Source organism: Lytechinus pictus, chromosome 2 (assembly GCF_037042905.1).
Source record: "Lytechinus pictus isolate F3 Inbred chromosome 2, Lp3.0, whole genome shotgun sequence".
Classification (NCBI taxonomy): domain Eukaryota; kingdom Metazoa; phylum Echinodermata; class Echinoidea; order Temnopleuroida; family Toxopneustidae; genus Lytechinus; species Lytechinus pictus.
In genome coordinates, this window is record NC_087246.1 from 25,566,788 (window position 1) to 25,594,635 (window position 27,848).

General features: G+C 36.3%; 1 protein-coding gene across 1 annotated transcript; it reads left to right on the top strand.

Moving 5' to 3' along the window:
• Positions 1 to 38: 38 nt before the first annotated feature.
• Positions 39 to 26,981, top strand: LOC129282339 (calcium-activated chloride channel regulator 1-like). Its single transcript, XM_054918246.2, has 12 exons — positions 39 to 454; positions 617 to 905; positions 7,830 to 8,122; positions 16,621 to 16,872; positions 17,913 to 18,137; positions 19,099 to 19,392; positions 21,347 to 21,574; positions 22,341 to 22,469; positions 24,348 to 24,498; positions 25,058 to 25,174; positions 25,435 to 25,677; positions 26,277 to 26,981. The coding sequence occupies exons 1-12, from the start codon at positions 245 to 247 to the stop codon at positions 26,813 to 26,815; spliced, it is 2,970 nt and encodes a 989-aa protein (XP_054774221.1). The 5' UTR covers positions 39 to 244; the 3' UTR covers positions 26,816 to 26,981.
• The last annotated feature ends 867 nt before the right edge of the window (positions 26,982 to 27,848 follow it).

A 27,848-nucleotide genomic window follows, 5' to 3' on the forward strand; every position in this document is an offset into this window, starting at 1 on the left:
TTCAGAGAAAATATTGACTTACTCGTTTACCACCATTTATACAAAAATACTTGATGTAGCATTGTACATTATGCATCTTCCTCTCAGGGAAATCAACATCGATTGAATCTCGGCTAACGATTTTTATGATCATGGCTACAAAAAAGGAATCCTACCATATTGAATAAAAACACTAACTAATCAGCTTTAACAATTACGTTCCAATTGATCTTTTTTTTTTTAATTGTCAGTTTAAGTCGACACCATGAAACCAGAGGCAAACCGCCAAGCAATGTATTTGAATCACCAGATTTCTTTGTTTTATTGTTTCTTAATCGTGCTGATTGGAATGGAGATCTGTCATACCCAACAGGATCCTAATCCGATCAAACTTGAGAATGGAGCATATGGAACCATTCTCATTGCTATACACAAAGATATCGAGGAAGATCCAAGAATCATTGAAAATATTAAGGTAAGATATCACCTGCTACTTCTATTGTACAGCGCTACCTATCTATCTTATCTAATTTTACTAATTTTATATGGTGTTTTCTTTGTTCGATATGTTTGTATCTTGTGATAAAGCACTTTAGAAATGAAATATAGGCTTAATCTGTACCTGTCGTTTTTGTAGGAAATATTTCGGGAAGGGTCTTCCGTCTTATTCTCCGCCACCAATCGAAAGTTTTATTTTGGAACGATCAAGATTCTAGTCCCCCATAACTGGACCAGACAACCAGAATATGAAGTTGCACAGCTGGAGGCCTATGAGAATGCTAACGTTATTGTTACAGATCAACAGTCTAACCATCGTCCTCACGTTCAGAACCCATTCTATTGTGGCCAAGAAGGACTATTTATCCAACTGTCCAAGACATTCCTGATCGACCCTGTACTACGTCAAAATCAATTTGGAGATTCTGGTGAGATATTAATGTGTTTTTATGCCTCCGCCCGTCGAAGGTGGTTGGCAAAGGCATTTAGTATCTGAATATTATATAGGGAAGAGAGAAACTTGGGGGAAAAAATCACTTTTCTAGAAAATAATCCGTATTGGGAAGGTTTTATACGAAGAGATTGAATCACGACTCTTGCTTACAAATTTTCTTCTTGCCTGAATGACGGGCACGTTCATTTGACCCCTCTAACTGTCATATGTGTTCTCCGATTATATCTTGTCAATTTCTCACTTTCGAAAAGATGATTTTTTTTTTGCCAGTGGCGTAAATCCGGTCCGACAGTGGGGGGATAATATTGACATGCAAATTCAAAAATTGGGGAACATCCAAACACGGGGATATATAACCGTGTACATAATACTAACGTCTGTCACTTATAGGCTTATAACAAAGTTATGTCGATGATTATATTGTAATGGTTTTGCTGTTGTATAAATTTTCAGTAGTTCGAAGACCGAATGGTGTCCAAAAACATCCTTCAAGTGATGCGTAATAATCACATCAAGGGCTATATACGGGGGAACAAAACATTGTACATGATGCTGCCATCTATCACTTTTGGTGATGAAAGTTAAAGGCCTATTACATATTTTTCGATGACTATTGAAATGGTTTGGTTGTGATATAAACTACAGAATTTCATTTAATCTCCTTATGCAAGGAAGCGAATCGAGTGAGCAAATTTTCAGTAGTTGGAAGACAGAATGATGTCAAAATGCGTTTTCAAGGGGTCGCAGAACATGCCATACTGCGGCAAACGTTTTTGAAAATTCGAAGCAGGCGAGCAAAAAATTTGGCCTTTTTAAAGTGCATATATCAGTGTGTGATGATTTATGCAAAAAAAATATTTAGTTTTTTTAAATATTTTTTTAACTATTTTTTTTTAGGGGGTTACCTCTATGTTTTTGTGTGTACACATACCCTCCTTCCTATTTTTTCAAAAAAAAAAAACTTACAAGCGAGCGAGTTAAGAGAGAAAAATCCACTTTTCTGACTTGATTTCATCGTATGATGCCTATAACTATAGTGATATTTTGGTAATAAATTATTATAATGAGTATGTTAATGAGCTTAATAATGATAACAAATATGCAATATAATATGAAGAATGTCATTACAATTTAAATTTGTCCCTATCTTGAAACCTGGGGGATGAGTGTTTGGATCATCCCCTCAAAAGGAAATTTGGGGGTGCACCCCCCCCCCCCCCGCTTCATAATACACCCCTGCACTTTATGGAGTGCTTAAGACTATTGATTTTGATTGACCCCCCTTTTATGTTTAATTTCGATTTATTTTAATTCATTGATATTACAATTTATATTTGCTGACGTCACCCGTTAATAATTCATGTGCGATGACAACATCGTTTTTCAAAGAAATATTTTATAATCATGAACCAATGCATTTGATTAATCAATAATAATATCGTTCTGAATACAGATAGGGTTAAATGTATGATATTGACAAAGACAAATAGTAATTAAAGGTAGAGCCTTATTACAAAAAATATTTTAAGCGTGCAGATTGATGACATTATACACGACCGCATTGGTGTTACCCGTATAGGCATTTAAATACTCTACCATCTAAAACTTTTCCACAATACATTTGATTATGTTAAACCTTCATATACCATTCCAATATTTTTTAATCAATTCTTTTGCATTTTCATATGATATATCTTTCAAAAAATGTTCATGTATTTCTTTCCTCCCAGTGTTTGATACCTCAACTATCTACGTTTGAATCCTCATGCATGATACTCGTTCCAATTATGATTGACCTAAATCATATTTTGATATCTTATAATTTTCTTAAAAGTCCCTTTGAATATGGAATAATATGCGGCCCACTCTGAAAAAACGCATGATCATAGAATACTTTAAAAATAATTAAACATTATCTTATTGATAAATATGGCAATAGTAATCATTTAATCTTCATGGAAGCTAAATTTCGCTTCACTATTTTTTTAATTTCCCTTTCCTCCCTAGCTCGTTTTGTTGACCAATCTTTCCCCAAAAATGTGAATCTTTTTTTATCTTACCTTTAATCTCTTTTATTTGTAGTGGTATTTACTTTATGATATACACTCCATAAGTCACTCCAGCCATTTTAGGAATTTCATGATTTATGGAAAAGTTATATAATATACATGTATATGTAAATATATATATATATATATATATATATATATCCACTTGGTATGGGATTGGTTGAGGTTTCCAAAAAGAGCTCAATGCCGGGGCAGAGCATATATATATATATATAAACTCCTCAAAAAAAGTTTGGAAATCTAACTTTGATCGATATTTCCTCTTCGGTTTTAGTAAATATCATTGTGTAATTAATATCAATAAATAGGGCATTTGATTTTCTTTAAGATGATATCCTACATGATATGATTATGGTTTACATGGAGGTGCAGTGCCTTGAAATGTGGGGTAAGGTCAAAATTCAAAAGCTGCAAGATGGCACATTATTGAAAGTCACTGTTCTTTTTTCTGTGGTGATGAGTGAGTTTCTCAGCGGTTTTGTTTTTACTTTGACCGAAAACTCCTCATCGGCTTTAGTGAATATCAATGTGTAATTAATATCAATGAATAGATCATTTAATTTTTTTTTAAATGATACCCTATATGATATGATTGTCATTCACATGGAGGTGCAGTGCCTTGAAATGTGGGGCAAGGTCAAAATTCCAAAGTTGCAAAATGACGCGGTATTGAAAGTCACTGTTCTTTTTTCCGAGGTGATGAGTGACTTTTTCAGTAATTTCTTTTGTTTTCATGCACCTTAACATCAACATTAACATGGAATCAAACACACCTCTGGACAAGCAAAAACATAACAAACAAACATGCATGGGTATTTCAAACAACGACACAAACCATGATATCTCACAGAACCATCGCTACAGAAGCAGGGGCTTGGTTTGAATGGATTTTCATCTGTACTGACACAGACAAAAGAACAATGTTCTGTATTGACCCTTCATGACTATTTCTGCTCGTTTTACAGCTTTTCAATTCAGACCTCATGAACACTTTTAAATCCTGCTCTTTTCGTAATGGCATGATCATAACAAGCATGGTATCATCTTAAAGTTGAATTAAGAAGGGGGTGAGTTTCCATAAATATAGGTTCTACATACAATATATAGTATATATAAGTTGTTCAAACACATAGCATGTCACAATAATCCTCTGCCTTCTCGATATTTTGCTTTGAAAGTCTATGAAATTAGCCACCTGTCAGAGCCCGAGAGACGAGTGTACAGAAAAGTCACTCGGAGTGTGACGTCACCGGGGGGAATTTAGTATAAGAGGTGCCTGAATGTCATACAGAAATGCTATGCAGAGAGAGAAAGATATTTTACTTTTTTTTTTCAAAGCAACTCAAATCAAACAAATAGGACTGATATGTACAAATCTTTACTTTCCCTGTATAAAAAACAGTATGAATAACCACCATGAACTCTTCAATCATGATGTAAGATAGCAAACAGTGAGTTATTGAATGATATTTTCACTATTTCTCATTTATTTTATCACGATGTTCAATCAAGTGAGTAGCTGGAAAGTAATTCCGGCGGCTAGCTCAGCGCGCGCTGAACGCATAATACTAGTACACACAACACCCAGGCATTGAGTGTACTGTTATGGTCTGGTATGTCGACTTAGTTCATGGCCGTGCAGCGATCCCCTGGCGTTTTTTCTTCTTTTCTTTTGTCTTTGACTCCACTTTTATATCCTCTGGATCATTTCCACTCATAGCTCATTCCACAGAACAATCTTGAACCAAACGTATAGTATTCTTTCTCGGCCTTCTGAGTTGTTTTCTATATTTAATTACGCTAGGGGTCACCGTCACACATACAAACGCAATTCGGAAGTGAGTTGAAGACAGAAAGATATATAGTAATTAGTATACATCTCTATGGTTGAAGACAACAAGAACGGTAAGGTAGCTCGACAGCTAGCTGCGCCGGAGCGGGCGGCCGGTCGGCACAAAGCAATTCCGCAACCAACTGTGTTTTTTTGCAAGAGCCGCGTCACACGCGGATAAATATGTCATAATAACACGTCTGCTACGTTATCGACTGGTGAGAAGATCTCGATCAAATTTCATATTATTCACCTTGAAATTATTCCTTTAGGGTCTATGGTATCATTCTGAGGGAATTCACATATTTGGAATAATAGTACGGCCACAAATATTTTAATCATTTCCTCTTTGCAAGTTCTATGGCTCGCAGATACAACTTCAACTGCAGTTATTCCATATGAAGGAGTACGTGCATAGTACACAAAACGGCTCTGCATGCCTTGTTTACTACACCGGGACCGAATACCCCCCGGTGACGTCACACTCAAAGAACACCCGTCTCGGTAGGCATTGCAGGAGCGAACTCAGGGAAAATGGGTAGGGATAAATCGTTCAAATTCACTATTTTGAAAAAAGAAAATGGGGGGTCGAATCACCTATTAGTGTTTGGGGGGTTGTAAGGTTGCTATTAATGTAAATATCTCAATATTTGGAATCGTCTTCTTAATTCAACTTTAAAGAAAATTATTTCCACAATAATATAAAAACATTACAAATATGTACAAAATAGGAAACAAACAGACTGATAATTTGACGACTTGGTTGTGTCTACGTGCTGCGATGGGTCGTCACACCTGATTGGTTTTCTGGGGGGTCGTGGCCGGTGTCTGTGGTAGCACTCTGATATTATTTCTGATCTTTTGTTGAGGCACTTATTGCTATTGGTGATATGACCCATCGCAGGTGTGACGACCTATTGCAGCGCGCAGACACAACAAAGTCGTCAAATCATCAGTCTGCCTGAAGATCGCCGAAAGTGTGAAACCGATAGTAGTAGACCGAACTGACCAAGGTATGAATACATATATATATATATATATATATAGTTATATATATATATATATATATATATATATATATATATATATTAATTTGACAGTCAATCGGATTAGAGTCGCCCTAGTCACTAACCCGTCTCTGTGTTCTAGTGGTTAAGGCACCGGCTTTCTAGGCTGGAAGCCCGGGTTTGATTCCCGGCAGAGACATTTTTTCAGCCTTACCAATTTTTCCAAGGGTAGATAGCTCTGGGGAACCTTGATTTAAGCTATGCCTACCATTGTTCTCTTCGTTCATTTCTTTCACAACATGTTCAAATTTCAAGAACTGCCAAAGCTGTTGTACAAAGATAATTTTCTCCCTCCCATATACACACACGCACGCATCCACATACCCTCACACACACGCCCCCTCACGCACACACACCCTCACACACACACACACACACACACACACACACACACACACACACACACACACATATATATATATATATGTCAATTCACGAATCTTCCCCGAAGAATTTGGAAAGTTAATACAGAACTTGTTGGCATTGCAAACTTGCATTACTCGTGAATATTATCATTTGTTTCGCATTTCTGATGTCTTATTATTGCCAATACGTGGGAAACCAAAATGCTCGTATATATATATATATATATACATGTATATATATATATATATATATACTGTATATATATATTCACTTGGTCTACAATCAATAGGTCTATTTCCCAGATAGTCTACTATACCACATTGGCTAAAGGCATTTGGACTATTATCATTTTGGTCTAATTACCGTTTGCTCAACTACACTTGGTCTAATAATACCCACTTTTATTCTTACTATAATTTAAAAATTAATCCCAATTGGTCTAATTTCCACTTGGTCTTCTTAATATTGTATGCTTTGTCGAATGAATAAACAGATAACCTCACCTTATACACTAAGATATTTTTTAGACAAAATAGGTACAGCCTAACTGAAAATTAGACTTCAGTAAACGAACTGCAGGGGGGGGGGGTCTAGCTTTTTAGGGTTTGACCGCGAAATAAAAAGAAAAAAATGGTTCACTATAAAATAAAGGTAATGAGGATGGCTCAAAAATTCAGGTCAATAATTAAAGCCCCTACCCCTCCACCGAAATCCGCCTCTAGAACTGGTTGTAGACGAACTAGTATATATTAGACCTTTGGAATGAGACCAAACGGAAATCAGACGAAGACGAAGCAGGTGGCGGCGGGAAAGAAAACTACTGTATCCTCTAAATGAAAATCTACACTCTGCTCAAAGCATGGTAGAGGGCAAGGGGACTTTTGTGTCTCCTATAATAATAGACCTAACCTTTAAGGGGCAGAAAATTGAAATTTTATTCTTACACCTCTAATTACAGGGATGATTGCTAGGCTTAAACAATAATTTCCATTATCTTAGGTGGGCTAGATGCCGTGGTCGAGTGCCTGTCTAGGCACACCCTTAAAATGTTGGGCAACATACTGTCCACAAAAGAATAAGTTTTTTAAAAATAATCCAACTCTGGGTAGTTTTCAACCATTGCTGTGTAGTTTTCACCCAAAGCACACATTATTGGTTTTAAACTTCCCAGAATTGGATGAAGTTTTAACCAATTGTTGCGTGGACAATATGTTGCCCAACATTTTTAAGAGTGTAGGCCTACATAAAAGTCTAGTTTTCGATCCCTGTCACGGCACCTTCGACCTATATGACCTTGAGCAAGGTATTTTTAAAAACCACAGTGCTTATTCAAATAAATGGAAGTGATATAATCATAATTGATGAATATGTGTGTACTTGTTCTTGTTTTTTAGTGGGTTCATCTTTTCATATGGCACCTATGATTTATATACTACACAACTATTTGGAACATTTTTTTTAAAGATTTTTTGTTTTCACTCATATAAGCTTATGATACGATATAAATGTCTGTCTTGTCGTCTGCATGAGAATGAAATTACTGTTTTGAACATTGTCTTATGTAGGCAAGGTGATTGTTCGTCAGTTTGCCAAACTCCGCTGGGGTGTTTTCGATGAAGATTACGTACCTGGAACCGGCGCTGATCCCTACTACCCATCAAACGCTATAACAGCATACAAAGGCTTTGAAGGAACTAGATGCTCCGAAAAGGTTAAAGGAAAATTTGTTAATGATAATGGACACCTATGTGGACTTGATCCCAGCACGGATTTACTCGAACCTTCTTGCAAATTCGTGCCAGATACCGTAGGGCAAGACGCCAAGGCATCGTTAATGTTCGCATCTAATATTGACTCGGTAAGATATTAACACATACTATTTTTGTCAATACCCAGTTCCCACTGTCACGAATTGCGCCACGATTCAAACGGCATATTTAATCATCGTGGAGTAATCGTAGTGATCTTATCAGATCGTATCAGATCGTATCTGATCAGTCGTGGCAATCGTATTGATGATGATGATCGTATAAAAATTTTGAATGGTTAAAAAAAATTCGCGATCAACAACGAAAGGCTAACTGTGGCGGTCGAATAAATGATCGCGCGACAGTAGGAACGACGTATATATAAAGATGCTTACCTCCAGCATTTCCTTTTTTTATTTACCATTTTCGTTAATATATTTATAGTCTTTTTTCTCTTATAATAAAAGCTTTAGTAACATGGATTAAAAAGAAACTAAACTATTTGTTTCTGGAGGGCAATGCCTTTGGGAGAGAGAGAGGGACTCCCCCATTTGATTTCCCGATTTATGATTAAAAGTCCATTATTGCACTCTGTCTGAAAATAAACTAATCTATTATATCTTTCGATTATTTGTAATTCCTAATTAGCATATTATATGCATGAACTTTTACAAGTCTTTTGTATGTCTACGGATTATAAATAAGCTGCCCAGGTTCCCATAACGCAAATGTTGGTAATTTTATCGTACACTTAATTTTACGATTAATAATATTGAACATTGTATAGTCAATGCTATCGATCGTAAAAAAAAGATGTCCTATGATGATTGTAAAGATTTGTGTTACGGGCCTCAGGACACCATTTTATACAAGTTGATATCGGCAACTCTGGCTGAAATATCACCTTTCATTGGTAGAGCCAGTCAAAATGCAAAATTTCCTCAGTTGTCATGGTAGTTGACATTGCAACAAGACTTGCTTTCATAGCAGTTTTTTATGGAAATGGGGGTCCAGATTATAAAAAATATATTAATGATTTCAGAGAATTTTCATTATTTTGTTCCAGTGCCTTATTAATATCATCCAATATACCATTTACTCTTTTGATATCTTTTAACACACATAAAGCGATACCATGTAAAATAAACAAAACGTAAACGTCATCAATAAAGCAAAAACACACACCATTCATACAGCTTTAATTCTGATTTACACATGGGTGGTAGATTTACTCATCATGGAAGTGATATTCAGTTTTGCTCATTTTTTTTCCTCACTTAAGAAAAAAGTAGATCTATATCTCACAAAATTATACATGTCGATAGTTGCCCCCTAGCAAGGATTGACAAAGCTTACTCTAAATTGTTATTTATGTGTATTATTCTATGGTCATAATAAAGAAAAGCAGTCGTAGTTGTAATACAGGTGATAAGAAGATGAATATGGGAGGTAATAGGGGTCAAGTCCAGTCACACCAACGATACAAATTCCAGACCGATCGAGGACATAACATTATTCTGAACGACGTAAGATCGGTCCGGTTTGGTATCGGTTTTGTTGGTGCAAATGAGCATCACATTCTGTCATCAGATTGACTTTTCATCCCCCCTTCACCTCGTTGAAGAAATTGGGCCCATCCACTAGCGTACCTATGGGGGGCAGACTGCCCCCCCCCCCCCTGACGAGTCACAACCCATGCAAGGCAAGGGCCGTATCCCTGCCCCCCCCCTGACGAACGAAAAGTGGCCCCCTCCATTGAAGTTGAAGACCCTTTTTTTTTGCTTGTCAATTTTTTTGGCGGACGATTTTGCCCCCCCCCCCTGTGGAAAATCCTAGGTACGCCACTGGGCCCATCATAGGCCTAAATGAAAGCAGAAAAAAATCCCCAAAATGTGTTGCCATTTGTATGAAATCATTGCAGGTAATCAAAAATGATTTTTCATGATACACAGCAAAAACTGTGGTGTTAACCGGTTTACATAGAGGACCACACCAGTTAAATTGACATTGTTAGTTTAACACCTATAGGTGTTTTTACAACTACTTTCGTTGGTACATTTACACTTATTGGTGTTATATTCAATCTCTAGGGTGTAATTTTAACACCCCAGGGTGTGGTCCTCTGTAGACACCAACTGGTGTCAGTTTTAACACCACAGTTTTACAGTGTACAATGCATGCACCACAGGAAGGTGTTGTTAGATGACCGCGTAAAGTGTGGTGTCAAGTTCAACTTCAGCACCTATTGGTGATATTAATATTATTACGTTTGTGGTATCAACGCAACTTGATGTTGACTCCATGGTGCATTTTTACACTTGCTTTGAGCGGTCTTCACAACACAGTCTAGTGTTCCTTTTAACACCGTAATTGAACAAAAAAAGAATATGGTGCAATTATGGGATGAAACGTACCGATGACGTAATGTCATGAATGTTAAAGTGTATACGCATGCATCTACACGTAAATTATTTACATATAATTATTAGTTCGTCCAATAGCAAACATTTTGAGGAATATCTTCTGTCAACAATAGAGGATCAAAGTTTAATATTAAGACAACTTCCTCATAGATTGCCAAATATCATGTTTATATGAAAGAGACTTTATTGTAAGGTTGTATTGAATCAGCAAATACATGATGCATTAACAATAATGACAATTTAAATAAAACAAAAATAGTAAAGATATAGAAACAACCTCTTTATGGATGTAATACAAACTTATTTGAAAAAAATATACACTTTTAACATTTTATTTACAACGTAATATCTCTCTAGGTCTAAGAATTAAAAAAAGTCTTACATTCATAGGGGGATTGAATAAATGAATAATGATATTTCAAATTCCCTTATTTTATAAAACTCGACAATGAAAAATGATCTTTCACCAGTGTCCGGTCTAGTAGTCTGAAAAATATGGAACGATCTTCCTGAAAGTATAAAAATAGTCTAGCTTCAAGTTTAACCAAAATATACCTACATCTGAATCTCTATCTGTCTATACATGTATATTTTTTTATAATTACCTTGATTTGTTAAGTGCGTTACAAATTCTACAATACACAAAAACGTGCATTTGTTGTTGCATTCCTCTGTAATATAAAAGCCTGCTTTTATTATTGTTTATACATTTTATATCGTGATAATTCATTCCGTTCTCCCACTTACTATAGCTTCTCTGTAGATCTTTTATTTTGTATTCCCTTCAACTCAAATACGTCACCTCCTTCATAAGTACAGCTAGCATGTTCTGGTTGAATTATGTTTAAACAAACTTTGGATAAAGTGGTCACGTTACAAAATGTATATCATTTCGATTATAGACATATGATACTTATTTAGGTGGTACCAGGTGATTGCATCTGAGATTAATCGTCAGATCCTTGACCAATTCCTCCCAGAAGTAATATTGTCCTCTTTCATCGTCTGGCCAAATAAGATATGGCCTATGATCACTGAGAAACAATCTGATTAGGAAAGGAAGTTCTTCCTCTGCGATATCTTCCACAAATACAATAATCATCTTCTCTGTACCGACATCGTTGACGTGATCAAGGACAGTTCGGAACTTCATGAGGAACCACTGGTCCCGTAAAGCATCACGACTGATCACAAAAATTGTCTTGAAACTTTGTTCTGTGGCGTAATGGACAGCGTCAAGATAGTACATGCCAAGCATGAGCTCCTCATCACCACATACGATTCGATTGAAATCTGGCAGTCGTTCTACCAGAGCTGGTCGTAAATGTTGATCCACCCACTCATCGTCTGCTTCGTGTAGCATGACGGCGAGGTCGTATTGGTATTCTTCTCGGTCGGCGTCGTCGTGTATCTCTTCATATCCAACGAAACAGAGCTTAAGAAGGAACAGGCGATATCGGATCCACCATCTCTGATAGTAGATCAAACAAAGAATAAGGATCAGCACCATAGCTACAACGGTTAAAGAACTGTACAGAATGATGTTTGCATCACAGTCGCCTGTTGGATCAAAAGTGATTAATTGCTTGCCCCTAAATGGTTCGAGGGTAACTTTGCTGTCGAGACACGTAGTATCTCTTGATTCTAAAAGTTCCACTAATGTCCCTTTCAACCAGCTAGGAAGCCATTTTAGATCACAATTACAAACGAACGGATTGTGAGATAAATCAGCCTCAGTTAGACTTGATAGGGGTTCAAATGTGCTACGGTTCAGTCCTGATAAACCGTTTTCAGAAGCATCAAGATATACAAGACGAGACAAGTATTTAAACACATTTACATCGAGGTATGCCAATTCATTTCCCAACAAAAATAGATATTGTAACTCATATAATTCATCGAATAAACCACTGGGGATAGTTGTAAGGTAATTGTTTTGCAAACCCAGCAAGGCAAGTTTTTTAAGTTCAGCAAATAAACCTATTTCTAACACAAAAAGCGAGCAGCTGTCCAAACGTAAATTCTGTAAACTAGATAAGTTTTGAAAGAAACCAAGCGGGAGAGTATTCAAGGTATTACTTGAAAGATCAAGCCGTGATAGATTTTGTAAACCAAAGAATGTAGATTTGTTGGTAGATGAATCCCACAGGTTTTCTAACATCAATATATTGTCTTTTAGATTGAGTGTTTCTAAAGAGGGCGCTTTATTTCCCAGATTACCAGGTCGAATCAAATTTTCAGGGCAATATGATGTCTGTAAGATTAAAGTAGTGAGGAAAGGAAGGTAAGGAAAATAAAAATTCAAAATATTCGTATCGGACACATCTAACTCCGTTAAAGAATAGCAATAGACAAAGGTATCATTTTCAATAAATTGAAGTTTGTAATTTTCACTCAAGTCTAATTTCCTCAGAGTTTTCAGTCCATAGAAGGTCGAGCTGTTGAGTGATCTAAATTCATTGCTTGCCAAGTTTAAATCTACGAGTGAAATGTTCCATGGAGTAGCTTCCTCGTTGAGGGTTCCTATTCTGTTGCTATCCAAGGAAAGAGAACGAAGGGCGATCATTCCGTTAAAGATATTTGGATCCAGGACTCCCAGATTGTTCGATCCTAACTGAAGCTGGCTGACACCTTCCAATCCATCTAGCCCAGTGTTTCCTATCTCACCAATACTATTCATTTCAATGTTCACTTTCTCTAATTTCTTTCCGTTGAGAGGTGAAAAGAATCCTTCGATTTGGTGGATTTCGGCGCCTATTAAATCGAATTCCTCAATATACGTTGATAAGCTGATGCCTTGGAAGAAATTCCGTATTTGACTACGTGTAATGTGCATGATATTTGTATTCATCAAATAAACTCGCTTGACATGCAACGAAGAAATAACTGTGGCTTCAATAAATTCTAATGGATTTCTAGATAAATCTAGGGTGTCAAGTTGAATGTTTAATACAAACGACCCTCTTGAAATTTCTCGAAAACCATTTGAATCCAGATAAACGATGTCAAGGGGATTTGAACTAGTCCAGTTTATTTTTCGTATTTTATTGTTGTTAAGAATCAAGACTGTACTTTTGGGTAGGAACCCAACGACATCATCCGGGAATGTTTCTAAATTAGAAGATGCTGCATCGAAATACGCCAAACTTTGAGAACTAAACATGGACTTCTTGAATGCAGGTAAATGAGGGTTACTTTCAATCAAAAGTCTGCCCAGACTCTTCAGGGGCTTAAAAGCACCTTCTTCAATATGGGATATATTGTTACTACTTAGTGTGAGAGCCCAAAGGCTTGGATACCTTGCAAATGTCTCATTTTTAATGGTCGTTATTAGATTGTTATCTAGTTGAAGTTGTCTGAGATCAGGTAAAAGATCGGTAGGAACATGCCTGAAGCCCTTCTTAGAACAGAAAGCAATTTTGAGACTGAAGTCCTGAGAGCACGACGCTGCATGGATGTCGGTCCTTTGGTGGAGCAGTGGAATAATAATTATGGCGAGCAACAAACAGAACTTGGCCTTCGTCGACATGTTGACGATTGATGTAACACCTGACTAGAACTTACCGACACGATGTCCACCTTGTCAGAAAAGGGTAAAGATAACAATAGAAAATTAACATTCTAACAATGTCAATGTTTGTCTTATTATGAAACCTTTTTGCGTCTCCTTAAGTGTGTTTTGGTTGCTGTAGGATGCACAATGAGCTAACATTTTCGAAGAGGGAGAATATGACAAAATTCGTCATCGATGTCAGTTTTTAAAATTGTTGCGAGCGGAGCGATCCGCCCAGCAAAAAGGGTCCTCTTTTGACTGTCCTAATATACGACAATGTTATTTTTCATTGATTAGGATAGTCAGGTGGTAACTGTATTCATGAAAAGAATGGATTGTTATATCTTGGTATAAAAGTTCTTAAAGAATCACTAAAAATGACAACGAAATCACAAAAATTGCATTTTTGGACAAATGAATTTTTCGTCACCAATGGCTGTATATGCTATCCAATTATCACAAATTCCCATAATTTTGTGATGGAGATCAACAAAATGTAACACCCAGAATATAACCCTTACTATAATCATTATTATCATTATCAGTGCTAAAAGACAAAAAAATATATACTCTGTATGTATTACTACGTGTACGCATGTTTTAAAATAGTAATGTATTCATATGTTACGTATGAACTTTTATCATGGGAAGGAGATGCAGGAACCCGGAGGAAGTGTCACATTTTTCCTAAGAAGGAATATCCATATTACATTTCAGTTGTTTGATTGTTAACGAATTTTTAATGATCATGATGATATGCACTGACATCGATTTTTTTTTAATCAATTCTTTAATTTCACTTTCATTTTTCATCAGTTTTGCAAAAACAAAGAACCGTCGAGAAAAACAGAAAAATAACTTATTTATCAATTTTATTATTATTTACTATTATTTATTATTTGTGGAAGCGCCGTGGTGACTCTCGCCTTGTAATCAGAGGGTCGTGTTGGATCCCACCACGGCCTAGCGTCCTTTGGTAAGGCATCAATCCACACTTTTCCACTCCCCACCCAGGTGTTAAATTGGTACCCGGTAGGATGCGAAAGCCTATGTAGTATGCCTTGCAATTGAGTCTTGGAACTCTTGTTGGAAAGCTCCACAGGGAATGGTGGAAATGCATACATTGTGTGAGGTCATGCCAGGATCCGATGACCGGGGTAATAATAATTGCAATGAAAAGCGCTTAAAAAAACAAAGTGTGACGAGTGTTATATAAATGTAACTATCATTATTATTTACTATTATTTTTCAAATGAACGTTGAAATCCGATATTGTTATCGTTGAATCATGGTTGAATTAACTAAAAAAAAAACAATAATTTTCTTCCTTCTTATTTTTAATACTTAATATTGAATACTACAAACATGCATTTCATCTGATGTTTTACCCAGCAAACATGTTCATTACTGTTTACATGTTTACTTTAAGCCAGGTGTTGGGTAATTTTCATTAGCTCAATCCTGCTTGAAGCAAATTCTTGGTGTTAGCGCGAGTGATTGCGTTAATTTCATCATGGGCCTTCCATGATTTCATTGAAGATAAAAGTGAACGAAAATTCGGATTACAATGGCTTTATGAGTTGACTCTGCATGCATCTCAAATATGATAATAATCTGATTGTCGGTTGCCTATATTAAAGAGAAGTGCAATAATTACCTTGATGTGGTGTTTCATTTCGTAAAAGATTGGATGAAAACGAGACCCGTGTTCCCAAATTATGTGCTTGACCTCATAGTCTGATATTAATGAAAGTGTAAAAATTAAAAATCAAATGTTTGTCACCGCTCAGGTTACAATCGACTTAACAGGATGTACAATCAAGCAATAACAATATGTGCATAAACGTCCTGTTTTTATTTTTATTCTTTTTATTTCTCCTTATGATTTTCTGTTGATATATAAGCGTCAGTGCCTCTCACGTATCTTTGTTAACGGAAGGATGCGAGGGAAGTCAGAAAGAGAGAATGGAGAGGGAGAGAGAGAGAATTAATGGACATGGAATAGTATATATATATATATATATATGTGTGTGTGGGTGAGTGTGGGAGAGTGCGTGTGTGTGAGGGTGTGTGTGTGTGTACATTTCTCTTATTCACATATTCGAATGGAAAGTATGGCATGTTCTAACTGGTGGTTTATACAGTACATTTCAAGAAACTAATCATTTAACGAAAGCACTTAGTTTCTGCATACAATTTCCATGTACACACAAACAACTTTTACAGCTAAAGTGATATACACCTATGTGACCTCCAAATGATTAATATAAGTCAAATAACTAGACCAAAGTTTAGGAAATTACATATTTAGTTTGTCTTTGTGTGTCCCATGACACGTTTTTATATGAAATGACACAAATAATTAGTGATGAACATACATGTAGGTGTGTCATTGTGATATTTGTGTGTCATGTCACACATAAGTGTGCCATACGACGCACATAGTTGAATACATCATTCGACTCACATACATGTCTATTGACTCATTTTAATGTGTCATTTAACTCTCACATTTGTCCTAGGGGACAAGTTAATGAGCCATTTGACCTGGAAAAGTTTTGTGTGGTTTAACCAATATAAATGTGTGTCTATTTTAAATGTTCTTACTCTTATTATTTTTCTGAATGTGCAGATTGACACGTTCTGCGACATAAAAGCAGATGATGAGGGGAGGAGGCACAATAAAATGGCTCCTAATCTACAGAATTGGAACTGCGACGGACAGAGCGTTTGGGAAGTAATTAGGAAATCGGATGATTGGAAAGAGTATGGAAACCGTCCTCCATTGCCAGAGGATACAGAGACTTCACCAAACTTTATTGTGGTTCAACCAGGAGGAATTCTTAGGGTTGTACTTGTCTTGGATACCAGTGGGTCTATGGATGTAAGTCAAGTATTTCAAAGTTGTTATTATCTTCATCATCATCATCATTAGGATAATGATGATGATTATTATTATTATTATTGTTTATCATCATTATTACCATCATCATCATTCATTTTTTCGATATCACCATATTCACATTCACGTACTACATGTATATAAAACAAATAATTGACCGCTAGGTCTCCCAACTAAAAAAGTTATCGCGAAGAAAATCGTCAAAATACCGATTAATGTCAATGTAATCAAGTCTTCCTATGGAGTTTTAAGAGCATAGCACTAATTTACCGAGGTAGTAAAGACTCGGTGTGATGAAGTTAAAATCAAACTTCTAGCCCTTTATAATCAACTTCTGTTTATATCCTGATTCCGATCTGTCTTAGAAATTTCATTCTTGCCCTGTATTCTACAATTTCTGAATTTCGAACTTTGTGACCCATATCAAATATACGTCATCCATTTACTGCCTCCTGTGCTGTACTGTTTGACTTTCTAAGGGACGCACCATTAGATATCCAGGGGGCTGGAAGTTTTTGCCCCCCCCCCCAAAAAAAAAAAAAAAAAAAAAAAAAAACTTGACTTGACTTGCTATACAGTCAAGCAAAAGAAAAAAATTTGGTCCACTTGGTCCATATCTGAAAGGTGAACAAAAAATGCATCAACCCAAACTTCCAGCCCCCCCCCCCCCCCTGGGTATCTAATCTTGCGTCCCTAATTAGAGCATTTTCGCAATCACTACGCAGAGAATCTTTTGTCAAAAGCCCTTCAATGACAAAACAACTTTATTTGTCGAAGATCGGTGAATCAAAACAGCAGTGTCGTTCTCGACTCTGAACTAACGACATATTTTGCAATTTTTCGTCCGGTCCCGAATGTTCGGACGATCTACTCTCCCGTCCACCAACTTTCGACAAAAACCTCTCAGCTGTCCATTGTGATTTGACTTGCATTTTAAAAGGGATTGGTGCGTTGTAGAAAGCGTCTGCCTAGTGATTGCGAAAATACGCTATGAGTGCTCATTTCTTTGATTTTCTAAATAGGGAGAGCGTTTTGAGAAGATGATCAAAGGGGCTAAAAACTTCATCAACAGTATAGTACCTGACAATAGTTACGTGGGCATTGTCGAGTTCAATTTCAAATCCGAAGTGGATTCGAACATGACTAAACTCACCAATGCTACATCGAGGGATGAAATGAACTCTAGACTCCCAACTTTTGCTAATGGCGCTACGTGTATTGGATGTGGTATTCTAGGTGGCATTGAGGTATGTCAGTGTTTTCTTCTTTATATCAATCAGCAAGACCAACGCATCAAAAGTGGGTTTGAATCACATTAGGTTTCCAACAACGGCAATTCCGCGCGTTCAACGAGAAATCAACTTTGTCTTATATTAAAATGAGGAACAAAGTAGCCTATTTCATATAATGAAATGCCAAAGAAACATCGAGTAGGTGACGTCATGTCGACCATCAGGATCACTTTCATCATAGCGCATATAGTATATAGAAAAGTAAGCGCTCAGTTATTACACCGGCTTTCGCTCGAGCTGCAATATCAAGAAATGAATCCTGCTGGGACCTCGCGAATAAAACATTTTAACATGTGTTAAAATGGTACCGTTAAAAAATTTCATAAAAAATACAGTTGAAATTAGAGGGTTGAATGCTTAATACCAGAGGTTAGGATATATATCAGACATTCCATATCTGACCAGAATAGGGTACCTTAGACAGCTCATTTTAAAAATAAATCGGCATATATGAAGACATCTCCTCGCGGGATCAAATTCATCATCGGGAACAGTAAAGCAGCCCTAATTCTTCCGCCAGCCAAACAAATAGTTCCAAAGTCATCAATATTTGGTCCTAATTTGGGAAAAGTTCATAATCAGTGTTAGATTGTCAATCATATTTATTCATACACGTTTGTCAATCAGAAATATCAAATAAAAAAAAAATCGAATGTGTTGGGTCGAATGAATATCTTTTGCCTTCCTGTTGTAATTAAGCACGTGGCACCTGCTGCGTACCATCTCATCAGGGTTGATGGCAGCACAATGTTGATGAAATTCTTTTTGGTTAGAAAGTGAGGGATATACAGTACAAACCCATCTAACCACGACACATTTCTCTCACTTGTACGATTTACAAGTAGGCCTATACTCTTCTTATGTTTGTGATCATGGAGACAAAAATATAGCTTTTAAATCTGAATTATACTTAAAGGTTGCCCAATACAATGGAATGGATTCCCGGGGCACCTATCTCATACTCCTCAGCGACGGAGAGGAAAATGAGGAACCCCTCATAGCTGATACCCTGGATGACATCAAGAATTCAAGTGTTATTATACACACAATCGCCTTCTTTGAAGCCGATACTCAGATGGAGGAACTGGCCCAGATGACAGGCGGTTCATCGTATACCTGTCCTGATGGTGGAAGCGCACAGTGCGTCATCTCTGCTTTTGTGTCAATAATAGCCACAAGGCCTCAAAGTATTCCTGAAGCACCAAGACAGGTAAGAAAATCTAATAAACAGAAGGAATCTGTCATTTTTGTCTCACCTGCATAGCAGAGTGAGACTATAGGCGCTGCTTTTCCGACGGTGGCGGCGCGGCGGCGTCAACACCAAAACTTAATCGAAGGTTAATGACCAAGGTCAAAGGTCATTTAGGGTCAATGAACTTTGGCCAAATTGAGGGTTGAATTACCATCATAACTTTGAAAGTTTATGAATCTGATTCATGAAACTTGGACATAAGAGTAATCAATTATCCCTAAACATCCTGTGTGAATTTCAGGTCACATGACAAAGGTCAATGAACTTTGTCCATTTTGGGGGGTATCTGTTGAATTACCATCATAACTTTAAAAGTTTATGGACCTGATTCATGACACTTGGACATAAGGATGATTAAGAATCACTGAACATCCTGTGCCAGTTTCAGTTCACATGATTAAGGTCAAAGGTCATTTAAGGTCGATGAACTTTGGCCATGTTGGGGGTATTTGTTGAATTACCATCATAACTCTGTAAGTGTATTGGTCTAGTTCATAAAACCTGGACATAAGAGTAATCAAGTATCATTGAACATCTCTTGCGAGTTTCAGGTCACATGACTAAAGTCAAAGGTCATTTAAGGTAATTGAACTTTGGCCATTTTGGAGGTTATTATTAGATTGCTGTCATCAGTTTCAAAGTTTATAGATATAGTTTATAAAATGTGGATATAGGGGTAATCAAATATCACTGACAAGTCTTAGGTCGCATCAAGCTCCAATGTCATTTATTGTCAATGAACGTAGTATTGTATCATTATATGAATGGTGTTTTTTGTAAATAATTCTTTTATAGTGGTTTTCAAAGTCAGCACTGCTGCTATATTGAATCACGTGATGCAGGTGAGACTGCCAGAGGCGCTCCACTGGTTCTATTTTTTTAATCGTTCACGGTTTACGAAAATACCATGGAAAAACTTTTACATGTATTTCCAGGAGGAAACTTCCAATATACCTTTAATTCCTTTCGGTTGCAATTAAAGCGCCGCGCACACACTGTTTGGGCCACTACAATAATTCAGCGCCTCAGAATTAGTCCATGCAATTTATTGCCCTCTTAACAAAATAAATGGGATTTAATGGCTCTCTATTTGATCGGGTCTTGAACTGGTCAACACCTAGAGGAGGCCATCTTTACTGCAAGAGGTAGATGATTCCAGGTATCACAGGCCTAATTCATTTTCCATAGACTCGTGTGTTAAAGTGGCACTTAAAAAGAATTCATAAAAAATAAGGAGGAAATTCGAGGGTTGAATAGGATAAATGTCTGACATTCCATATCTGACCAGAAAAGGGTACCTCGACCGGCTCATTTTAAAAATAAATCAGCATTTATGAAGACTACACCTGAAGGGATCAAATTCATCACTTGAGAGAGTAAAATGGTCCTAATTCTTCCGCCAGTAAAAATATAGTTCCATAGTGATGATATATCTTTCCAATTTGGAAAAAAGGAAGTTCAGTAGGTACCCTCCCTAGAATCAATGTTAGATTGTCAGTCATATTCATTCATTTTTTTTCAATCAGCAATATCAAATTTAAAAATTGAGAATTGGGTCGAATGAATATTTTTTGCCTACCAGTTGTATTTAGGCCCGTGTGACCTCCATAGTTTTGCAGCGACTACGGGGAAGGAGGACATTTCACCAGTACGTTTCTTGGAAAGGTGTTGAACAAGCCAGATTTATGACGATGAACGAGTTCGGGAACGAGTAATGACTTGAACGACGAATTACAATGTTATCAAATATAATCCGGTCTTCGGTGAGTGAGAGACTTAAAGACAAGGAGCAAAACTATGTCACGACTTCGCTTTCGGTTTTTATTAGTATCTCAATATTTATGTTTTCACTTTGCTATTAAGATTAATGTTTTGTTATTGATTAGATGTCTCCGATCTTCATACGTTACAGGTTGAGAGTAAAACAGTCAAAGTAGATCCCGGTTCGATTGAGACCACCACGATCATGATCGATGCTTCTCTAGGATTGGATACTATCATGACATTCACATGGTCGGCTAACTCCATCATAACCATTTCAGTGACAGGGCCAGACGGAACCAGTATAGAAAGCACCGATCCAGAATATAATATCGATATAAGTTCGAAAATCATCACCATCTCCATTGATGTGGCAGAGGTATATTTAAATTCAATCTTGTGCGCTGGCGTACAGATGGACGCTTTGAACCCCCCCCCCCTTCCACGAAAAAGTCAGCAACCTAGAAAATAAAAAGGAGAAGAAAAAAAATAATAGGAAAGGGAAAGGGAAAGGGAAAGGATGGAATAATGTATTTCTAATATATCAAATTCTTTCATGAATTTGATAATTCATTTAAATCCAAAAAAGGTCACTCCAGTGGAATCCGAACGCCGGACCTCGTGTTTTAAAGGTCCGGGAACTTAACACTTCTCTTTAATAAAACCTGCTATTGTTTTTAAAACTTGGAAAAATATACATATATATATACAAATAGATATATATGTATATATATAAATATATATATATATAAATATATATAAATATATATATATATATATATATATATATATATATATATATATATAAACATGTATACAAGCAATGACAAAATGGGTTGGTTTATAAAGATAAAAATGAATGTCTTTCGTATGAAACATACCTGTTACATGGCTTTCGGAGATTGATACAAGCATTTTAATTTGTATACTCCAAAACAAGGTCAAAATACATAACAAACAAAGTTCTTACCAAAACTACGTTTATGTTGGCAAAATTACTATGTTCATACGTTGCTTGTATTGACCGATTTCATATCTTTCACCTTCGATTACTGTATTGAAATCGTAAAAGCATACGATTTTTATAGCTTATCATGAATCTAAGATATAATATGTGTTGTGACCTATTTGTCGAATTCTTCCAGCCTGGTGAATGGATCATTTTAATCGTTAACATCCATACTCTCGTTGAAGAAGTGAGTGTGGATGTGAATTCCAAACAACGCTCTAAGGATGTCTATCCTCCTGTTGTTAGCAGCTTCTTAGGAGCAAAGGTGGGTTCAGTCTTAATTTTTTCAGTATAATATACGAGGGGTGACTGAAAAGTTTTGAGTCTAACATAAAAATGATCAAACTCGGGCCATAAAAATCTTTAACATTTCTTAATCCTACCTATTAAATTTCTTGCAATATCTAGTTTTATGTTGCATGTTCCTAGAATGTCTGTATCAGGTGTCCAATGAAAAAAATGGACAAACCTGCGTATTGAGCTGTCATCAAGTTTCTGCAGATGAAAGGCATGATCCCAGCTCAGAGTTGGCACTCGATCCTTGAGGGTAACCCATCCAATTTCTTGGAACAATTTGACTGTGGATGAGACTTAGGTTCAACGCTATCAGCCTGATACCAAAGAGCGTCAAAATAATGGAAGCATCCAATTCAAATTCAAACTTAATTCCACAATTAAAAATATGCAAATCATTGACATTAAGAGAGATATTTTACATTACTACTTGTATAAATTGGCCCCATACTGATAACAATAAATCATATTAATACATGTAAAATTAACAATAACATTATAATCATAATCAAAAACATAATTACATGTCACCAACCTTTAAAAGGCCATCTCAAGTTTGTTTATTTATAGACTCTGAAAATCAGACTAAGTATCGCTATATGACCAAGAAATTTTGTGGGTAGGATTAAAAAATATAAAAGGTTTTATTGCCTAATCTTCGTTCTTTCTAAGTCAGGCTCAGAACTTTTCAGTTGCTCCTCGTGTATGCTTTTATCTGGTTTACTGATGAATTTCTTTATTTGCATTTTCACTCTCCTTGAAAATTAATTCTTTCTTCCCCCTTTATTATGTATAAGGAATAAAATCATTTCCATCTACCTCCCCTTGGTCGGGTGCATCACAATATGGATAAATTTCTTTCTGAAAAAAAAACTTGATTTAATTAATTTACCTTGTCTTTGTCAGTATGTTTGTATTTCCACCACCTCTCGCAATTCACATGTATTTACTTGTTTTGCAAAATTAATCTTTCATTAACTTCTCTCATTTTCATATCCATTTGACTACAAATGTATTCTAAATGTATAGGTATACTTTTGGAGCATAAATCGTCTTAATGTTAATGGAAATGATCTTTGGACGAATCTCAATGGGTTTTTGGATATCGGTAATGTCATTTTGATTATTATGGTAAACAGAGGGAAATCTTGAATTGTGCTTCCGACACCAACACCAGCACAAAATTGAAATCACAAATCATTATCTACATCTTCTTCAAATGATCAATTGTAATCCCTCTCAATCTCGAACATGTTATTTTCCCTTTTTGTCTAGATTTCATTCCTTTTATTGCAAATGCACAGTGCATGGAGACAGGCAGATACATGCAGTATAAGAGCAACTAGATCATTATACTCTTTCTATTCACGGTAGCGTAAACACATCATTCCATTTCATTTCATGATTTTATTAGATTTTACTTCAAATGCTAGGCATGAAGTGATAAATGAAGAAAATGATTTGTCTTGTCACATTCAATCATCATTTTTTGTTCACTGTATTCATTCTCACCATTAGTTAAATAAAAGAATACAAAATTGAAAATAATTTAATGTTAGTAAAACGTTCATAATTAGGATTATTATAGCATTTAATTGATAATGGTAATGTACCCTAACATTTCTTTATTCATATATCACGAATATGATTATAGAAATCGAAATACAAAAATTAATTCATTATTCAACTTCGATTTCAGATCGATCCAAATCAAACATCGGTCTATCTATCTTCTCCATGCTATATAGAGTCTGGTATAACTTATAAGTATTCTTTAAATCACGTAATTATGTTTTAACTGCCAGAAAGGAGACTATCTCTCAAAATATATCACTCTCGTTTCTCTTAGATAGTAAACTACACGTCATTCCCTTTGGTAGAAGTCTATGCCTATGTTCATACCAACTACCAACCCGTGATCGATGCGACGGTGATTGCCACAGTGGAGAGCACGTTAACGGGCAATGAGACAGTCATCAAACTCCAAGACAATGGAATGGGTTAGTATTATACGCAGCAATTATGTGAAATAAAATACCTGTATCATCATTTCAGTGAGATATCTGAATTTCCTTTAGGTTAAGTTCTTTGCACAAAGGTTAGCCTTCAGTAACGATCGGTGAATCAGTGTATAATCAAGAAAAACTGTAGAAAATTATATTTATGGGAACTTGGAGTATCCATGTATACATGTATACAGTCTGGTCTGTTCGTAGGAGAGAGAGAGAGGGGGGATTGAGAGAAGGGAAGGGATGGTGATAATGCATAGATGAATAAATGAAGATAATTGGCTAGAAATAAAGAGGGAAACAAGGAAAGAAAGAAAGAAAGAAAAGAAAAAAAAGATGGAAGGCTGGATGGATAGATAGATAGATAGATAGATAGATAGATAGATAGATAGAAAATAGATCGATAGATAGATAGAGAGAGATAGATAGATAAATTAGAAAGATAATGGATGCATAAATAAAATAAACAAGCCTCATATAAATACAAGAAAATAAAAATAAACAACCCTAACAAACGTCAGTCAAATGCACTCATTTTTCATTATTTCAGGAGCTGATTTGATCACTGGTGACGGCATTTACTCGGCTTATTTCCTGGACTTCTCTTCGAATGGACGATATGGCGTCAAAGTAGATGTAAACGGAATAACAACCTCTTCATCAAACAGTAAGTTTGACCATCAAACTAATGTTAAAAAAGTTCTTCATTGGTCATGATCTAAGATGTTAAATTTTTACTTCCAAATTTTCATCTGTATTCTTGAGATCGTTGTAGAAAATTAAGTTAAACTTTTACTTTTATTTATACCATGTAAATTGTGTAAGATCTGTTTTTGGATTGTAGTAAAAAAAAAAAAAAGACATTTATATATTTTCAAAACCCATCGTCTATGATCTATGACATGTTTCTTTTCATTCTTGATCCAGATACTTTATTGCGATCCAAGAGAGCCGCGGGGACACCAACCACTCCACGACCCCCTCAAGGGTTCCAACTTACCACTACGGCTGGTGTCTTCCAAGTCGAGAACTACTCCCCGGATCTGAATATTGACATCTTGGCACCAGCTAAGATCACTGACTTTACGAGCGTTGAGAGAACTTACGATGAGAATAGAAATGTAACATTGACATGGATGGCTGTAGGGGATGATTTGGACCAAGGAACAGGTAAAACAGGTTTAAATGGACAACTACCGTTTTTTTTTCTTCTTTTGGGTGACTTAGGGGGTGTGTGGGGGTATGTCCGTGTCTGGGTGGGTGTATGTATTATCGAGTTTTCAGTGGTTATGTACATTAGGACCGACCTTTAACGTCACCATTTAAAAGACATAACTTTCTTATTTTACATCCGAAAGTGATGAAATTTTCAGTATTATGCTCGTTGGATTTTTCTCTTTTCTTTGGGGTGGACTTGTCCTTTAATGAAGAAATGACCACATCAATGTCACTATCAATTAAATTGCTACTTTCGTATGGAGATCTGACTCCCACCTCAAGATAAATTACAAAAAAAAATTAAAAACGTGATTTTCTCATTCCTTGTCTGATCTCATTCACAGCCCTTACTGACCTACTGCACTTTTTACCTTGCTTTGTGTTCAGTAATATATATTTTTTTTATCGCACTTTACTCTATTGTATAATCGCCTCCTTCGTCTTCACATCCATGGTATGATTATCATTATATTATTTCGTTCTGCTCGCATTTCGACATTAAGTTATGATCTTTCTTTTTATTTATGTATTACTTTCCCAATTTATTCCAGCTGCCTCGTACGAACTCCGTTTCTCCGATAACTTTACCGAAATCCGAACCAATTTCACCTCTGCTCCTGCCATTACCGATACAGATCTCATAGTCGGTAACCTCTCTCAAGTCGCTTCTTCAGGAAATCTTGAATCAATCTCTTTTCTTCTGCCGGGTGAGGACTCGGACGCTATCTTTTATTTCATGATACGAGCCTGGGATGAGGCTGGCAACGCGGGTCCTTTATCGAATATAATGTCTGTCTCAAGGCGGCGTCTACCTCCGACCACCTTACCGACTACCGACCTTACATCAGAAGCAGCATCTAATGCACCTTCATCCACTGGAATCTTGACATCAAAACTGATATCCACGCAGTCACCTGGAAACCCAGAAGAACCGTTTCCTTTATGGGCTATTATTACATTTTCCCTCTTGGGAATCATTCTTTTAATCACCATTCCCATTATCATCCGCGTGGTATGTTGTAGGCCGAAATCAATGAGGGTAACTGGGCCTCATAATGATCACATGAATCCTATGTACGATGGACCGTAAAACACGAGTACAATGTAGCAAGAAGTCAAAGGGGGATAATTTCATGAAGGCTGCACTCTAGCAATTTTACATCACCCGATGGTTTCCCAAGTATAATCAATTGAAATCAGTTGAAGTTTTAACTGGAATAGAACTGAATTATTTTTCAAGGTTAAATCCGATTTGACCAAAGTGGTCTATGCACAGTGGCGGACCGTGACCCGGAGGAGACAATTGATTGGAGGGGCACTGTATAGTTTGTGAACAATGCTGTGCCCCTCCAATGCTTTGTCTCCTCCGGGTCACGGTCCGCCACTGTCTATGCATGTATCAGTTTATCTAACTGCATCGAATCACTGAAACATATATGGAGAAATGGTCTATAAAATAATATATACCAGTCTCTGGTATCAACTCTTACTCTATGAATCCATTTTGATCAAACTGGTCAATAATATTTGTCGAGTCTATTTAGGGGAAGTTCACCTAGACGAAAAGTTTGTTGTAAAACTACCAAGAAAAAAAATTAACAAGTGGAGCGATTCAATATAGCAGCAGCGCTGATTATATAATAATCATTCACAAAAACACCATTCATATGATAATACTATACTATGTTCATTGACCCTAAATGACATTTGACCTTGATCACTGTGACCTAAGAAGATCAGTGATACTTAATTACACCTTCAACATTTCATGAACTATATCCATCAACTTTCAAAGTTATGATGGCTCTTCAACAAATACCCCCAATATGGCCAAAGTTCATTGACCTTAAACATAGAGATATCTCTATGACCTTAGATTACCTTTTTAGCTTGGTCATATGATCTGAAACACATGCAGGGTATTTACTGATACTTGATTACACTTATGTCCAAGTTTCATGAACTAGATTCATATACTATACTTTCAAAGTTTTGACACGTCAAAAAACTTAAGCTTGGTTAAGATTTAGTTTTTATTCCCCCAAAATAATCTAAGTTCATTGATTCTAAATGACATTTGACCATGGTCATGGGATCTGAAATTCACACGGGATATTTAGTGA

Bases quoted from the DNA above. Each gene is read 5' to 3' on its own strand.
- LOC129282339 (XM_054918246.2), top strand. From the start codon at position 245: ATGAAACCAGAGGCAAACCGCCAAGCAATGTATTTGAATCACCAGATT. The intron at 8,123-16,620 runs GTAAGATATTAA...CTGAATGTGCAG, and splicing joins TCGCATCTAATATTGACTCG to ATTGACACGTTCTGCGACAT. The intron at 21,575-22,340 runs GTATATTTAAAT...GAATTCTTCCAG, and splicing joins TCTCCATTGATGTGGCAGAG to CCTGGTGAATGGATCATTTT.